This window comes from Ipomoea nil, unplaced genomic scaffold (assembly GCF_001879475.1).
Source record: "Ipomoea nil cultivar Tokyo-kokei standard unplaced genomic scaffold, Asagao_1.1 scaffold1043, whole genome shotgun sequence".
NCBI classification, from domain to species: Eukaryota; Viridiplantae; Streptophyta; class Magnoliopsida; order Solanales; family Convolvulaceae; genus Ipomoea; species Ipomoea nil.
The window spans coordinates 5,475,178-5,494,735 of record NW_017617471.1 but is presented as its reverse complement, the minus strand read 5'-3'; the positions used below and the strand labels follow the sequence as shown (position 1 = coordinate 5,494,735).

Below are 19,558 nucleotides of genomic sequence, written 5' to 3'. Positions count from 1 at the left end.
ACTGTAGTAGTGGGGTATAAGAAGACTTAGAGAGACAACAGACAAGAAGACTTGGCAGTTGGTGGTGTAATTAATTTGCATGCACTATCAAAGACCAGTCACCAACGTTGTCCTATAGTTGATTAATTCATTCGGAGAAGACTTTAGTTTGCACTGTCAAGAGGTGCATGTAAAAATACACAAAAAATTAAACCCTTCTTTCACGACAGCAAGAAAAGCGATGCACATTTAAAAACAATTAAATTTTATAGACATCTAGACGCGAGCTTCACTTTGGAGTGTACAACACTTTGATTCACAACCTAGTTGTTGATGATAATGTTCGGATTTTTGTGCAATATTATATTTGTTCTCTCCCTAATAAGACAGACTGATTTCTTGCTAAAAAATTGAGTACAACGAACAAATAGGATGTTCAATTTGCAGTGATTGAAATGTACAACCTATTAATTTATATGATTATGCCAACATATTTTAATATTCACATTAAAAATTTAATAATATTGACTTCTTATATAATTTATTAATAGATGTGGAATAAATTAATATTTATTTAATAAACTGGCGGCTACACAAAACATATTGATTTCTGGGAATTATGAGGCTTTGCATTTATATTTTGAGTGGCGGTCAACCTTTGAAATTGGAGATTACATCCTATGAACGTGAATTACAAGCTATTATTGGCTTCTCATCACTTTCTCAGAAACCAGAGTTTTCAATTCTGCAATATCTATGTTGGGAAAAATCCCACTACCTGTGATAAATAAAATCACAGGACCGACAAGAGCGCAAATACGATATGGTACAAAATAGCCAAAATAAATAATAGACACAGGGGACACAAGATTTACGTGGAAAACTCCAAAATCACGGGGAAAAACCACGGACCACCACCAACACAATATTCCACTATAACAAATCTTGGGTACAAAGTTGCTGGCTACCACCCGAGCCAAACACCCTAAAAATATCAAATACAACAACTCTAGGCCAAATACATTCTATCACGTTCACAGGCCTAAAAATGAATAATATCTCGTATTCAAAATATTCAACCACCACGAGCAAGGTGAATAGAATACAAATATTACGAGAGTATCCAAAAAGATGCCTGGAACAAATAACTGACCTCTACAAAATATTTGATAAAGAAAGTACCCCAAAGATCTCCGGCAAACTCACGGAAAATTCATCAGACGTGCGACAAAACCTGCCGACACACGCCGCCGCCGTGCCACCAAACAAGCTAGGCAAACCCACGACAAAATAGCACAAAAGGAAGAAGAAATAGATGTTGCTCCTTCAACTGCTACGTACGGCCGTGAACGAACAAAAAAGAAAGAAGAATGAATTTTTCTTTCCTTTTGCCTATTGCTTCAGCCGAATGAAGAAAGAAGAACCTTGTGGAAATTTATGGTGTATTTGAACAATGAATATTGCTCCTTTTATAGTTGTGAGTTGCTGCCAAAATGGAAGAGAAAGAAAGAAATTGTCAACCCTTCACATGCATGCCAAAAGCATTTAATTTTCCCTCTTTCATGCTGACAACCGAAATGGGAATTGAATGATGAAATCCATTTTTCAATCTTGTCACATCCATGCTGCAAAAGTAATGTGAAACAAAGAAAAAAAAATTTCCTTCTTCTTCACATCTGCCCCAACTTTCACTTTTCAACTTCTACCCATATCAGTATATCACATTCTCCAAGACAATTAATAATTGTCAGCAAACTTCTCCAACAAGCTCACAAATATATAAATATATTATAGTGGATAAAAATAGGCTTGGTCCAAATTGAGCTATTTACCACATAGGAGGGAAGCCCCAACCCAACAATCTATAACACACCGTGAACTATAAGCTAAAGGTTGGCCGCCAGTCAAGATCAGACGACTCCGACTCACATCATGACTTTAACGTAAACGACGACGACCTTCACAATCTATGGTTAAATTTATCCCTGCAAGTCTTCTAACGAGCTGCAACTATAGACTAAAGAAACTTGATATGTATATAATCTCATGCATTCACTTGAATTCAAAGCATCCCAAAATTGTTATAGATTGAGCCTTTAGTTTGTGCAATATAATGAAAACTCCAGTCCTTGAATGCCGCCTTTTCTTCTTCATATCCTCCTGCTTGCTGCTCCAAATGGTGGCAGCCCAAGCCCCAGCCCAATGCTTGAGCCATCAGAAAATGTTGTTGTTGCAGTTCCGGAGCAGCCTCAAGTTCAACCCAATATATTCAACCAAGCTTGCGCGCTGGAACCACAGCACACATGACAACTGTTGTGTTTGGGCTGGGGTGGAATGTGACACCTCAGGTCATGTCATCAGCTTGATTCTCGACAGTGAAACCATTTCAGATGGTATTAACAGTTCAAGTGCTCTATTCAGTCTTCAATACCTTGAGAGGCTCAATTTGGCTTTCAACACCTTCAATTTCACTCCAATTCCAGTTCAGATCTATAATCTTACCAACTTGACATATCTCAATTTGTCAAAAGCTGATTTTGGAGGGCAGATCCCGAGTGGAATATCAAGGCTCACAAGGTTGGTAACTCTTGACCTCTCAACTGATACCGAATTGGAGTTTAATCTTAAGATTTCAAATCTAAACCAATTCTTTGAGAACTCCACTCAACTTAGACAACTTTATCTTGATGGTGTTGATCTTTCCAGTACAGTAGTACTTCCAAAATTCTTAACCAATTTCTCTAACCTGAAGACCTTGAGCCTCAGTCAATGTAATCTTCAGGGATCATTTCCAACAGAGATATTTCAGATACAAGGTTTACAGGAATTGAGTTTGGATTACAATTATGATCTTAGTGGCAGATTCCCATCATTTCCTGAGAATGGATCACTTAGGATGATCTCAGTAGCAGAGACTCAATTTTATGGTTCGTTGCCAGCATCCATGAGTAACCTTAGCAACTTGTCTAGGATCGATCTCAGGTATTGCAGTTTCAGTGGATCAATTCCCTCTACCTTGGCACAACTTAGGAATCTCACTTATGTTGATTTCTCTAATAACCACTTCACTGGCTCAATCCCACATTCTCTATCGTCAAAGAACCTTATTACCATAGATTTTTCTTTTAATGGCCTGGCAGGTCCACTTTCTTCTAAACATTTTGAAGACCTTTCAAAAATTGTGTACATAAATTTAAGGTCAAATTGTATCTCTGGTAGAATTCCCCCATCTCTGTTTTCACTTCCATCATTGCATTTTCTAGATCTTTCCAACAATTTATTTGATGGTCTTGTTGATGAATATGTGAATGTATCTGCCTCACAATTGAAAAGTCTCAATTTGCGTTCTAATCGTCTAAATGGGTCATTTCCAATTTACTTCTTTGAATTTCCAAAGTTGAGTGTGCTGTTGCTTTCTTCCAACTCCTTAAGTGGAAAGATACAATCATCTCTATTTTTACTTCCATCATTGCATATACTAGTTCTTTCCAACAATTCATTTCATGGTCTTGTTGATGAATATGTGAATGTATCTGACTCACAATTGGAAAGTCTCTATTTGAGTTCTAATCGTCTAAATGGGTCTTTTCCAGAGTACTTCTTTGAATTTCCAAAGTTAAGTGACTTGGGTCTTTCTTCCAACTCCTTAAGTGGAAAGATACAGTCATCTCTGTTTTCACTTCCATCATTGCAGAGGCTAGATCTTTCTGACAATTCATTTGATGGTCTTGTTGATGAATATGTGAATGTATCTGACTCACAATTGGAAAGTCTCGATTTGAGTTCTAATCGTCTAAATGGGTCTTTCCCAGAGTACTTATTTGAATTTCCAAAGCTGAGTAAGCTGTTACTTTCTTCCAACTCCTTAAGTGGAAAGATACAATCATCTCTATTTTCACTTCCATCATTGTTTACACTAGATCTTTCCAACAATTCATTTGATAGTCTTGTTGATGAATATGTGAATGTATCTGACTCACAATTGGAAAGACTTCACTTGAGATCTAACCATCTAATAAATTGGTCATTTCTGAAATATTTCTTTGGATTTCCAAAGCTCAACAGATTAGATTTGTCAGACAATGGAATTAGAGGGGAAATACCATCTTGGATATGGGGAGTGGGTAATGGAACTCTATATCATCTAAATCTTTCCTGCAATTTCTTAGATGGTCTTGAAGAACCTTATACAATTCCAAGCAGTCTTACTGTACTTGACCTGCACTCCAATCAATTGCGAGGCCCAATACCAATTGCACCTACCCCTACTGATGGATATAGTTATCTTGATTACTCACACAATTGTTTCAATGGTTCCATCCCATCCGGTCTTGGAAGTTTTGCTACAAATGCTTTTTTCTTGTCTCTTTCAAATAATAGCTTCACTGGGACAATTCCTGAATCCATATGCAATGCTAGCTCTCTGGATATACTTGATCTATCCAAAAATAAGCTGAGTGGCATACTTCCATCCTGTCTATTTAATAGTTTTGAGCGTCTTCGAGTATTAGACCTTGGGAAAAATCAAATCCATGGTAACATACCAGATTCCTTTACAATCAACTGTGCTCTACAAACATTATACCTGAGCAGGAATTCCTTTGAAGGGAAGATTCCAAAATCTTTGATTAATTGTTCATCATTGGAAGTTCTGGATATTGGGAACAACAAAATGGTAGATACCTTCCCATGCCCATTGAAGAACTTGTCAAGTCTTCGTGTGCTAGTCTTGCAATCCAATGTGTTCCACGGTGACCTGCACTGTGTTAATGCCAATCATATGTGGCCAAATCTTCAGATTATTGATATTGCTTCCAATAATTTCAGTGGAAATCTCTCCCCAAAGTTGTTAAATTGGAAAGGAATGACTATTGATGAAGATACTGCGCAAGTGGGACAATATATCATGTTTTTCGATGGTAGGTTTCATATTGGTAATGCATATTACCAGGATAGATTAATGGTAACCATGAAAGGGATGGAGATGGAAATGGTGAAAATTCTCAGAGTCTTCGCATCTATTGATTTCTCATGCAATAATTTTCATGGGATTATACCGGATAGCATTGGGGTTCTCACTACACTTTATGTTCTCAACCTATCACACAATGCTCTCACAGGGAATATCCCCAAAACAATTGGAAATCTGAAAGCGATTGAGTCCTTAGACCTTTCAGCAAACCAACTAAATGGAAAGATCCCATCAGAGCTTGCGAAACTCACATTCCTTTCAGTCTTGAATTTATCATTCAACAGACTTTCTGGTGTGATTCCAACCGGCAATCAACTCAATACATTTGAAGCAAGTTCCTATTTGGGTAATCCAGAACTTTGTGGTCTTCCTCTCCCAAAAAGTTGCAAATCACCAAAAACTTCCAATGGCGGCCGATCTGAGATAGAATTTGATGGTGGCCCCTCTGAGATCAAATGGGAATATGTAACTTGTGCTTTGGGATTCGCTGTGGGATTAGGGGCGTACCTATGGATGCTTTTGCATAACAAGAGATGCAGGGAAGCATACCAACAACTTGACGAAGTTTTAATACGGCTATTCGGTCCCCGACAACGCGGAAGAAAATCTCCAGGACCAAGACGCAGAGTTCGCAGGAACAGGTTCTGATAACTTTAAGCTGCAACTTTCAGGTAATCTTGATTACTTCCAATATGGCATAAATTTTTCATATAAACACCGTTGATCACACACCAAACACTTTTTCATGTTTATCCACTTCACTTTTGTAGGTATGAATGCAGACTGCTGGGATCAGTGATTATGGTGGTGATACCTCTCATTGCATGCATTTTTTTGTGTTATTATCATCTGGACAATATTTAAGTGTAATAACTTTTGAAGGTGTTGCATGTTTTTGTGCTATTTTTTTTAATTAATAAAAATTTTAAATCTATCTTTTGCGTTTGTAAGTTTTCATGTTGTAAATATTTTTTTGCCCTAAAGTGAGTGATTTCATCTGTGATAATTGGGGCTGGGACCTGCCAAAACTCAGTGACATCCTCTTGCATGATCTCGTTGAGTGTATTCGGGCGATTCCAATCTTGGCTAACTTTGTCATGGTTGACAAGTTTTGTTGGCAATCTTTGTCGTCATGTAAATTTTCGGTTCGTTTTGCTTTTAATTTGATTGCAGGTAATTAGGAGGGGGGAGAAGAGTCTGCATGGATATGGAAGAGTTTGCCTGGATATGGAAGATCAATTGCATGGAGAAAGTGAAGTTGTTTGTGTCGCTCATGGTCAACTAGAAGCTTCTAACTAACATGAAACGCTGCAACAGGCACTTGACTGACAACGTGGATTGCCCGGTGTAGGGAGGAGGAGGAGAGCCTTGATCACCACTTCCGAGGTTGTATTGCAGCACGAGACTGTCGGCGTGCTTCTCCTAGCCCGACATATTGGGTTAAGGATAATTGCTCTAGTCAAGAATGACTCAATGATGGGACAACTTGGGGGTTGAATTCTCCTACACTCTTTGGGGGCTGTGGAAGGCACGGAACAACAAAGTGTTCAATGAAGTTCGTAGGAATGTCAAGGAGGTTATTGATATGGTTAGTGTTCTTGCGAGAAAAGCGGTAAGACTCTTGGCTAAAAGGAATACAGCTTATGGGGGTGAAGCCATGTGGATCGGTGGTTAACATGGGTGTCACAAATAGCTTCTTTGCTGAGTTGTGGGGCCTAAGGGAGGTTTTATGACTTGGTAAAGAATGGGTTTCGGGCTGTTAGTTGCGGAATTGGACTCAGAGGCGGTGGGTCAAGGTAATGAGTGACAACCATGACCTTAGTGACTTTGCCATCACGCTCATCTCTGATTGTAAATTCATTGTCTCAGGATTTGAGGGGGTTATCTTCACGCAGATTATGAGGGAAGAAAATATGTGTGCTGATTTTCTTATCAATCTTGGTCAATTTGCAAAAATGAGAATGACAGTTCTTGAGGCCTCTCCACAAGATATGTTGAGGCTCCCGATTGTTGATGCTAGCAGAACAAGATTTAGAAGAGTCAAATAGTGTCCGCTTTGGGAGATGACAATTGTCACCAAAACAAAAATATTAAATTAAATTCTCAATTTAGTCATATATTATAACAATATTTTTTATTTAATTTAGTTTTTGACTAATAATTTGATTTAATTTTAACTTCAACTTTAATGGTTGTGTCTGATTTATTCATTCATCTAGAATTCCACCTCTGCTTCGAACCGATCATTTTCTTTGACCCTCTGAACATGGTTGATAATATAATGCATGAAACATTCCCCTGTACTGATAAGGAGAATTTTCTGTCTATACAATAATTCAGCCTCCAAGCATGTCCATTGGGTATGCATGGCAATTATGCCAGCACCAAGGCACAACAGATCAGAGGAGTGAGCTGAGCATCCTCATTGCCAAGTTGCTCATGGTGTAGCCATAATATACCATTTGAATAATCCTCTGAAGCCTATAGTAATATGTTTAAACGCTCTAAAGGAGCAATAGTTACGTTGTTCGTGACTCGCTGCTAGCAACACTTAATAAAATAAATACTTGAGAAAAGAAGTTACAAAATAAATGAAGCATCTTTTATCCCTCTATGTTGTTATGGTTTATGGAACAAAATAGTTGTTCAAGATATAGTTCAGTCCTTGTAATTAGTTAAATCGAGTCTGTACTAATATTAATATGGTAGTTCAAGACAAGTCACTGAAGACTGAACATTAAAGACTAAACACTGAAGGTTGAACCGGAATCAAAGATTGTTCAAGACAAAGTTCAAGATGTTTAATCTGTTATAGATTATTTTGGAAGGAGTATATAAAGACTTGTTCGCCTCTTTCACAAGGTGATTAAAGATTTTACACAGAAACTTTCAGAGACAATGGTGTGCAGATTCGATGAGCTAAATTGAGCAACTTGATGATCAAAATTCAAGTCAAGTTTATCTTCAACTTTTGGTGCATTCAGGCGGCCTAATCACACGAACCCAACCCGGGAGAGCTACAGTTTAGGAGGAGCCTTAACTTGGTTGATCAGGAGATCTTTCACTGATTCTTCAAGAAGTAACTCTCCTTTTGAGGGCCATGGTGTAGTCTAGGAGATTGGAGTTCTATGCTCAATCACTGTGTTTTGGTAATTAAAACGTTTAAAGTTGATCTTGAATGAAGAATCAGGCAATTGTTCGTGTGGTACACCCAGACATAGGAATGGTTTATTAAGAACTGGGTTAACAAATTCCCTGCGTCTCCTTATTGCTTGATTGCTTGACTGTATATTTGTATATGTGAACTTATTTTTGCAATGCTCTCTGAACTAGTTCATAGGCAAACCCCACGACTGCACAGTTTCTATTCATTACTTGTTGATTCAATCTGTATTGATCATTATTACACAAGTGACTGGTTTATAGATTAGAGTTGTCCTAGATGAAATAAAAGCGCATGGTGGGAACTGGGAAGGGTAGAATGAACTATTGAAGAAATAGAACACTAGTGTTGTAAAATTGGACATATTCTCGCGTGAATCTTATGTAATTATACACTCAAAACTATATAGAGAGACCAGAAAGAATAATAAGATGAACTCCACAACGCAGGACACAATTTATAAATTTTTAAAAAACATTTATAAATTTTAAAAAACTTTTTCATATTAAAAAATTTATAAAAATCTTTAAAACCCTAGATTGAATACACCTTTACACACATTTCATAACTTCTATTAATACATTATTTATAATTTGATACAAAAACTTTTATAATATATAACATTCCTTATATTTTTATGTAGGTATGTATAACACTTATCAATCACCAGTGTGGCAGTGTCCCACAATTGAATAATTTGGAGAAGACTTTAATTTGCACCGTCAAGAGGTGCATGTAAGAATATTCAAAAAATTATTCTTTCACGGCAACAAGAATAACGATGCACATTTGAAAACAAGTTTTATAGACATCTAGACGTGAGCTTCACTTTGGAGTGTACAACACTTTGATTCGCAGCCTAGTTGTTGATGGTGATGTTAGGATTTTTGAGCAACATTATATTTGTTCTCTCCCATATAAGACAGACTAATTTCTGGGAATTATGAGGCTTTGCATTTATATGTTGAGTGGCGGTGAACCTTTGAGATTGGAGATTACATCCTATCAACGTGAATTACAAGCTATTATTGGCTTCTCACTTTCTCAGAAACCAGACTCGTCGTCTTCAATTCTGCAATACCTATCACCGTGAACTATAAGCTAAAGGTTGACCGCTAGTCAAGATCAGACGACTCCGACTTGACATGATGACTTAACGTAAACGACGATGACCTTCACAATCTAAGGTTGGCAGCTATCGAAGCCAAAGTTAGACTAAAGAAACTTGATATGTATATAATCTCATTATTCACTTGAATTCAAAGCATTCCAAAATTGTGATAGATTGAGCCTTTTAATTTTGTTTAGTTTGTGCAATATCATGAAAACTCCAGTCCTTGAATGCCGCCTTTTCTTCTTCATATCCTCCTGCTTGCTGCTCCAAATGGTGGCAGCCCAAGCCCCAGCCCAATGCTTGAGCCATCAGAAAAAGTTGTTGTTGCAGTTCCGGAAGAGCCTGGACTACTACTCAACCTACTCAACAGCTTCAACCAAGCTTGCTCGCTGGAACTCCAGCACAGACTGTTGTGTTTGGCCCGGGGTGGAATGTGACATCTCAGGTCATGTCATCAGCTTGATTCTCGACAATGAAGCCATTTACGATGGTATTAACAGTTCGAGTGCTCTATTCAGTCTTCGATACCTTGAGAGGCTAAATTTGGCTTATAACCAATTCGATGCCTTTTCAATAATTCCAGTTCAGATCTATAATCTTACCAACTTGACATATCTCAAATTGTCAAATGCTGGTTTTGGAGGGCAGATCCCGAATGGAATATCAAGACTCACAAGGTTGGTAACTCTTGACCTCTCAAATCTAGATCTTGAGATTCCAAATTTAAACCAATTCTTTGAGAACTCGACTCAACTTAGAAAAATTTATCTTGATGGTGTTGATCTTTCCAGTACAGTAGTAGATCCAAAATTCTTAGCCAATTTCTCTAACCTCATCACCTTGAGCCTCAGTCATTGTAATCTATCGGGATCATTTCCTAGAGAGATATTTCTGATACATGGTTTACAGGAATTGAATTTGGAATCGAATATTGATCTTAGTGGCGGTTTCCCATCATTTCCTGAGAATGGATCACTTAGGACGATCTCAGTAGGTGACACTCAATTTTCTGGTTCGTTGCCACCCTCCATTAGTAATCTTAGCAACTTGTCTAGGCTCGTTCTCTACGGTTGCGATTTCAGTGGATCAATTCCCTCTACCATGGCACAACTTACCAGTCTCATTTATGTGGATTTCTCGCATAACAAATTCACTGGCTCAATCCCAAATTTTCAATCGTCAAAGAACCTTACTAGCATAGATTTTTCTTTTAATGGCCTGACAGGTCCACTTTCTTCTAAACATTTTGAAGGCTATTCAAAAATTGTGTTCATAAATTTAGGGTCAAATTATATCTCTGGAAGAATCCCCCCATCTCTATTTTCACTTCCATCGTTGAAGAGGCTACATCTTTCCTACAATTCATTCGATGGTTTTGTTGATGAATATGTGAATGTATCTACATCACATTTGAAAAAGCTCGATTTGAGTTCTAATCGTCTAAATGGGTCATTTCCGAAGTACTTGTTTGAATTTCCAAACCTGAGTGAGCTGTTACTTTCTTCTAATTCCATAAGTGGAAAGATACACTCATCTCTGTTTTCACTTCCATCATTGACGGCACTAGATCTTTCCCACAATTCAATTGATGGTCTTGTTGATGAATATATGAATATATCTGCTGTCTCGCAATTGGAAAGACTCGATTTGAGTTCTAATCGTCTAAATAAGTCATTTCCAAAGTACTTCTTTGAATTTCCAAATCTATGTAAATTGTTACTTTCTTCCAACTCCTTAGGTGAATGGATAATGTTTGAAGGTCTCCAAAAGCTCGCCCTCGAAATATTAGATTTGTCGGACAATGGAATTAGAGGGGAAATACCATCTTGGATATGGGGAGTGGGTAATGGAACTCTACATCATCTGGATCTTTCCTGCAATTTCTTAGATGGTATTGAAAAGCCTTATACACTTCCCTGCTGTCTTGATATGCTTGACCTGCACTCCAATCAACTGCGAGGCCCACTTCCTATTGCACATGTCCATACATCTACCGTTAGTGAATTTCGCCAAATTATTTATCTTGATTTCTCAAACAATTTTTTCAATGGTTCCATCCCATTTGATCTTGGAAGTTCTACTTCGGTTGCTACTTTCTTGTCTTTGTCAAATAATAGCTTCACTGGGATAATTCCTGAATCCATATGCAATGCAAGCTATCTGAAGGTTCTTGATCTATCCAACAATAAGCTGAGTGGCATGCTTCCATCCTGTCTATTCAACATTGTTGGGACACTTGAAGTATTAAACCTTGGGGAAAACCAAATTAGTGGTAACATACCCGATTCCTTCCCAACTACATGTGCTCTACAAACATTAGACCTCAACAGGAATTTCATTCAAGGGAAATTTCCAAAATCTCTAATAAATTGTCTATCATTAGAAGTTCTAAATGTTGGGAGCAACAAAATTGTAGACAAGTTTCCGTGCCCACTGAAGAACTTATCAAGCCTGCGTGTCTTAGTCTTGGAATCCAATGGATTTTATGGTGACCTTCACTGTGTTAATGGCAATCACATGTGGCCAAACCTTCAGATTATAGATGTTGCTTCCAATAATTTCATTGGAGAACTCTCCCCAAAGTTGTTAAATTGGAAAGGAATGACTATTGAGGAAGATCCTGCACAGTCTGGGCATAACATCAAGTTTGACTACTTGAAATTAAGTGATTACAACTACCAAGTTAAAGTAACGCTAACTGTGAAAGGGATGAAGATGGAACTTGTGAGAATTCTAACAGTCTTCACATCTATTGATTTCTCATGCAATAATTTCCATGGGATTATACCAGAAACAATTGGAGCTCTCACTTCACTTTACTTTCTTAACCTATCACACAATGCTCTCACAGGGAATATCCCCAAAACAATTGGAAATCTGAAAACGATTGAGTCCTTAGACCTTTCAGCAAACCAACTAAATGGAGAGATCCCAGCAGAGCTTGTGAAACTCACATTCCTTTCAGTCTTGAATTTATCATTCAACAGACTTTCTGGTGTGATTCCAACCGGCAGTCAACTTAATACATTTGGACCAGATTCTTACCTAGGCAATCAAGGATTGTGTGGCTTTCCTCTCCCAAAAAGTTGCAAATCACCAAAAACTTTCAATGGTGGTCGATCTGAGATAGAATTTGATGGTAGCCCCTCTGAGATCAAATGGGAATACGTAACTTCTGCTATTGGATTCGCTGTGGGTTTAGGGGCGTACCTGTGGATGCTTTTGCATAACAAGAGATGCTGGGAAGCATACCAACAACTTGACCAAGTCTTTATACAGCTATTCAGTCCCCGAAGACGAGGAAGAAAATCTCCAAGACTAGGACGCAGAGTTCGCAGGAACTGATTCTGATAACTCTAAGCTTCAACCTTCAGGTAATCTTGATTACTTCCAACTTGACACAAAATTTTTATATAAACATCGTTCATCACGCACCAAACACTTTTTTCTAAGTCGATATGTTTATTCACTTCACTTTTGTAGGTATGAACGCGGAGATCAGTGATTATGGTGGTGATACCTCTCATTGCGTGCATTTTGTGTGTGTGTTATTATTATCTGGACAATATTTAAGTGTAATAACGTTTAAAGGTGTTGCATGCTTTTGTGCTATTTGTTTTAATTATTAAAAGTTTCAAATCTATCGTTTTGCGTTTGTAAGTTTGCTTGTTGTAATCTTTTTTTTTTTTAAATCTTGAAAAAATATGAATATTGTGTTTTACAATTAAAGGTTGTACAACATATCCTTTTTTTTTTTCTTTTTTTTTTTTTTTTTTTTTTTTTTTGAAAATCTACTACATATCCATTAATATGATTAGTAAATTATTATAATTGCATATCATCCGTATGATGCTAATAAAGATTAAACGTCACTAATAAACAAGTCAAGTTAGTACATATCATATTAAATTAAGGTGAATATGTACAAGAAGAAGGTCCACTTTATCAATTGGGATCAGGTTTGCTCACTCCGCAATCAGGGTGGTCTGCTCTCCGCAAAGCGAGGGATTTCAATTTGGTGTTGTTGGTCAACCTTGCCTGGCAAGTGCTTACGGACTCCAACAAATTCTAGGTTCGGGTGATTTCTGAAAAATATGTGAAAAATGGTGAGTTCTTTACGGTCCCGATCCCGAGTTCTGCTTCTTGGAGCTAGAGGAGCATATGCAAAGGGAGGTCAGTTATTGAGGTGGGGGCAAGTTGGAGGGTAGGTGATAGTAGTTCCATGAGTTTTTGGTCTGAATGGTGGGTGGGGACTAAGCCCCTAGGAGGGCTGCTTCATGAGATTGACATCCCGGATAACTTGAATAATGCTAAAGTGAGTGATTTCATCCATGATAATCGGATCGGAGTTGGGACCTGCCAAAACTCAGTGACATCCTTTCACACGATTTCGTTGAGTGTATTCGAACTATCCCGATCCCGGCTAATTCTACCGCGGTTGACAAGTTTTGTTGGCAATTTTCGTCGATAGGTAAATTTTTGGTTCGTTTTACTTTTAGTTTGATTGCAGGTAATCAAGAGGGGGAAGAAGAATTTGCTTGGATTTGGAAGATTAATTGCATGGAGAAAGTGAAGTTGTTCGTGTGGCTCGTGATCAACGAGAAGCTTCTAACTAACGTGGAACACACCGCAACATGCACTTGGCTGACAACGTGGATTGCTCAGTGTGAGGGGAGGACGAGGAAAGCCTTGATCACCTCTTCCGGGGTTGTGTTGCGTCACGGGACTATTGGCGTGCTTCTCCTAACCCAGATCCATTCTCGTCGTTTATGTTTTGGGTTAAGGATAATTGCTTTAGTTAGGAATGGCTCAATAATGGGACGACTTGGGGGGTTAAATTCCCTTACACTCTTTGGGGGCTATAGAAGGCACGGGACAACAAGGTGTTCATTGGAGTTTGTAGGAATTTCAAGGAGGTTATTGATACGGCTAGTGTTTTTTTGCGAGAGAAGCAATGTGACTCTTGGCTAAAAGGAATACAACTTATTGGGGTAAAGCTATGTGGATCGACTGGTCTCCCCCCAATGAAGGTTGGGTTAAGCTTAATACAAATTGAGCCAAGAAGCAAACATGACCTTAGTGACTTTGCCATCACGCTCATCTCTGAAAGTAAATTCATTGTCTCGAGGTTTGAGGAGGTTATATGATCTTCACGCAGATTATGAGAGAAGAAAATATGTGTTCTGGTTTTCTTGTCAATCTTGGTCAATCTACAGAAATGGGAACGACAGTTCTTGAGATTTCTCCATAACTCAGGACACAATTTTCATTAATTTCTTGTAGTAGATTTTCTTCGTTAGTGATTTGATTTTTTATCTTTTAACTCCATTTTTTTAGGGTGAAGATCTTTTAACTCCATTGAAACTCCTTTAAATGTATTTTAAAATTCGATGATGATGTGAATATTATTAGGGTATATTCAATCAAGATTTTTATAGATTTTTAATGAGTTTTAAAGTGATGAATTTAAATGATTTTCATAGACTTTTTCTATACTTTCCTAAAATCTTGTAGACTTTCATCAATTTTGTATGGGTCTATAAAAGTCTATAAGATAAACAATATTTATAAATTTTTTTAAAAAATTTCATATTAAAAAATTTACAGAAGTCTTTAAAACTCTAAATTGAATACACCCTTACAAATATTTCATAACTTCTATTAATACACTATTTATAATTTGTTACAAAAACTTTTATAATATATAACATTCCGTATATTTGTATGATGTATGCATAACACTTATCAGTCACCAGTGTGGCAGTGTCCCACAATTGAATAATTTGGAGAAGACTTTAATTTGCACCGTCAAGAGGTGCATGTAAGAATATTCAAAAAATCATTCTTTCACGGTAGCAAGAAAAGCGATGCATATTTGAAAACAAGTTTTATAGACGTCTAGACGTGAGCCTCACTTTGGAGTGTACAACACTTTGATTCGCAGCCTAATTGTTGATGGTGATGTTAGGATTTTTATGCAACATTATATTTGTTCTCTCCCATATAAGACGGACTGATTTCTTTTAGCAAATTGAGTACAAAAAATATGGTGTTCAATTATCAGTGATTGAATTCCTTCTGTGGTTTTACATGAGAAACAAGCTTGAATAAATATCATCTTTTAAGCGTTACGAGTAGCTTTTCCATTTTTTTTTTTTTTTTTGAAACGAGCTTTTCTAATAGTTTTTAATCACCTCACTTAAACATCTTTAAACGTTTTGAGTAATTTTTTCAAAAATTTTTTATCACCTCACTTAAACATCTTTAAGCGTTTTGAGTAATTTTTTCAAAATTTTTTTATCACCTCACTTAAACAGTTGAATAATAACAGGAAAATTAGTCGATTGAAAAACACCTAGAATGTGTTGGTGATAATGAACCAAAAATCGATTTAATATCGTAAAATAATATTTATATATACACACACAAAGTATATAAAATATTATTCGATATATTATATCCGGAATATATATATACACACAAATATATATATAAATCAGACCACCATGGTTATATGCATGAATATCTGCGGAAAAGATATATACATATCAACCAAATGGAATTTATAATACACAGATTATAATTCCAACCAAACTATAATATAAAAGGAGGATTTTTGCTTAGAAGCATAATCCAAAACCGAAAGAAGGAAAGATTGGCTCGTGTTTGGGTAAGGGTTTTTAGCGTGAGTCAAGAGACCACTCTTTCCTTAAAACCTTATTTGCCACCTCCCAAAAGTGCTAGGAGCGCCGTGACCTAGGTTTCCCAGGATAAAACGCGCTACGGTTCGACGTTTGAGCACCCAAACGAACGAACCCGGCGAACTAGAGCAAAGCCTTGAACACAGTTCGGCTTAAGAAAGGAGTAGAAGCAGAGTTTTGAGGAGAGAAAACACTTCCTGTGTTGTGTGTTCTTGTCACTATGTGCTTCGAAAAATTCTGCTGCACTCTACCCCTTCTTATATAGGGAGTGAGGAGTGAATAGCCTTTATTATGGCATTTAGGGGCATCCCTTCAACTCTTGTAACATCCACCATTTACTTAGGTTTTAATTCAAAAAATGAAATTGGAATTAATTCTTTAGATTGGATTAATTCCATAACAGCTGAATTAAATCCCAACAGTCACAAAAAGAGTTTTCGATTCGTGTATACTGCACAATTTCGGCCACTGCCTTCTCAATGTTTCGGCCGAAACTGCCAATTTGCAAATAGGCCAAATGTGGCCGAAACCTTGAAACTGGTGTTTCAATAAGAAACTAATAACAACAATAGTTTAATTTCGGCCACTTTGGCGGAAACTAATAACAACAATAGTTTCGGCCACTTTGGCCGAAACTATTTCGTGGCTTTGTCAGAAAATGAACACCGAAGTTGTTTGAGTAATCAAGATACATAACCAATCCAGAACTGGGGCTACTCCAATTGGACGTTGCCCTTGGGAACACAAAATAAAAAAAGGATAAATTTGAAACTTGTTTAAAGGGAAATGACAGAACTTGATATTGCCTAGATTTGAAACATTTATTAACATAATTGAAACAAATGGTTTACGTACCCAACAATATACATCACCTTCAATGCAATTACACTTGAATATTCTCAAATTACTAACACAAAACATACTAGATGGACTTACTATAGTACAAAACCAAACCCAAAATAATTACAAAAATGCAAAATATGCAAACATGCACAACTGAGAGCTATCACCACCACAATAACTGAACTCAGCATCCATACCTACAAAATGAAGTGGAGTGAATAATCAGCTTAGGAAAAAGTCTTTGGTTAGTGGTGTTTAAATTTTTTATGAAGCAAATTATCAAGATTACCTGCAGGCTGCAGGTTAGAGTAGTGATCTGATTCGGTTCCTGTGAACTCTGCATCCTGGAGATTTTCTTCCTCGACCGAATAGCCTTACTAAAACTTTGCCAAGTTGTTGGTATGCTTCCCTGCATCTCTTGTTATGCAAAAGCATCCAAAGGTAAGCCCCTAACCCCACAATGAATCCCAAAGCAGAAGTTACATATTCCCATTTGATCTCAGATTGGTCACCATCCAATTCTATCTCAGATTAGCCGTCATTGGAACATGTTGGTGATTTGCAACTTTTTGATAGAGGAAAACCACACAGTTCTGGATTACCCAACAAATAGGAATTTGCTTCAAATGTATTAAGTTGATTGCCTGTTGGAATACTACCAGAAAGTCTATTGATGATACATTCAAGACTGATAGGAATGGCAGATTTGCAATCTGTGTTGGGATCTCTCCACCTAGCTGGTTTGATGAAAGGTCTAAGGACTCGATCTTTTTCAGATTTCCAATTGTTTCTGGAATATTCCCCGTGAAAGCATTGTGTGATAGGTTGAGAAAGTAAAGTGAATTAAGTGCCCCAATGGTATTTGGTATTATGTATGGAATATTACAATTTTCATATTAGTCGGTTTTGAGCAGCTTTTTAAATTTTAATTTTTTAGAACAATAAGATATTACAAAAAAAAATTGATTAATCAAACGTTCATATTAACTGCTTAACAAAGTCAAACAGTTAATAGGGGTCAAACAAGGTAAAATTAGTTGATAAGCTACGTTACAAAGTAGAACTCTGTCAACTTTTGTAAGAGAAAAAATAGGGTCTTGTGGAAGGAAAGGTTTCATGTTATATAGTTTAATAAATTAGCTACTTTCTTTTCAAAAAAAAAAAAAAAAAAAACTATATCTCTCACTCCATTATTTGCCTTAATAAAATTAAAATAATGTAAAAAAGTATTTCTTATATAGGGACTAAACATTTATTAAAAAATTAATAATTTAGAGATTTGAAAATTATTTATGAAAAAAATCTCATTCTTTTCAAGATCCATTATGAGACGTACCCCTGCTTGTATGACTGTGGACCCGCTCCGTATAAACGTCGTACGCTGCGTAGGTCGAGTCTCGAGTAGGTCCGACATCGTCACGATCTAACCCAACTCGAGCCTGGGCGCGAACTCGCCCCACCGAGACAATATTTGTTGATACACTTTACTCCCTGCACTCAGGATGATATTCTCGAGCTTAATGATTCAGACTGATTTCCCGAGAGTAAGGTTTTATGCTAGAGGGCAGACACAATCGAAGGTACTATGCCAGAACACATCGAAATTGGACATGCTAGTAATCTCCTTGCACGTGGACGTATCAGCGATGCCTCCGACCTCCTCAATGCATGTGATACACGTAGCTAACATGCTAAGATCTCAGCATGTGGCCTTTCAACCCTCTATATAAGACGCATTTAATACCTTATAGGAGGACTTTTGGATCTTTCTCATTAGCAACACATTTAAAATCAAGACCCTCTAACTTAAGGGGGTGTATTCAATCATGACTTTCATAGAGTTTTAAAGACTTTTATGAACTTTAAAAGTTTGGAGGTATTCAATTCAAACTTTTAGAGTCTTTAAAAGTCAGGCGGTATTCAATCAAGATTTTTAAAGAGTCTTTAAAAGTCGTGTGGTATTCGATTAAGACTTTTAAAGAGTCTTTAAAATTCATGTGGTATTAAAAAAGTTATGAACTTTTGTAGACTTTTTAATTTTAAGACTTTTGTAGACTTTTCCTTCTCAAATATAAATAGTTGAAATCCAACCATCAACCCCAAGATTTCAAATTTTCTTTCTAACAACTTTGAATGTTTTCTCTCTCTCTCTCTATTTAAACTCAATTTTTTCTCCCTATTTAAACTCTATAAAACTATCTAAATTCAATAAAATTATTTTTTTCTTCATTATCCTATATTTTCCTCATACCCAAACTCTACCAAATTTTCTCTCTCTCATAAACTTTAGAATCTTCATCTAAAAATTCGAAATAATATTATTTTTTCTTCATTATTGCTTGTTTATATTGGTTTTTATTTTTTTCTATGAATTTTTTATCCCTAACTTTCTCTAATTCTCCCTAAATACATGAACAAAGTAAATTTTTCATCGTCAAATTTTAGTATATGTTTCATAATATCCATATAAATACTTTTATATATATATATATATATATATATATATATATATATATATATATATATATATATATATATATTAACAACAGGTTGCTACGTATAGCGAATTACTATTCGCTACAACAATTTGGAGTTGCAAACAATAGCACCTTTTTGTTGTTTGCAGTATCAAATTGCTATTGCAAATAATAGTTCTTTGCGTGATGCCTAGCAATATATCAAGGATAATTTTATATATATATTATTAATATTAGATTTTTATTTTCTTATTTTATGCAACTTGTAATTATATTTTTAAATATTTTATTTGATAAGTCTTTTATTAT

At 36.4% G+C, this 19,558-nt stretch overlaps 1 protein-coding gene across 1 annotated transcript; it reads left to right on the top strand.

The window, feature by feature from the left end:
- The first annotated feature begins 2,030 nt into the window (after positions 1–2,030).
- LOC109181178 (receptor-like protein 12) lies at positions 2,031–5,882 on the top strand. The gene is made up of 3 exons (XM_019330932.1): positions 2,031–2,556; positions 2,950–5,622; positions 5,722–5,882. The coding sequence occupies exons 1-2, from the start codon at positions 2,093–2,095 to the stop codon at positions 5,597–5,599; spliced, it is 3,114 nt and encodes a 1,037-aa protein (XP_019186477.1). The 5' UTR covers positions 2,031–2,092; the 3' UTR covers positions 5,600–5,622; positions 5,722–5,882.
- The last annotated feature ends 13,676 nt before the right edge of the window (positions 5,883–19,558 follow it).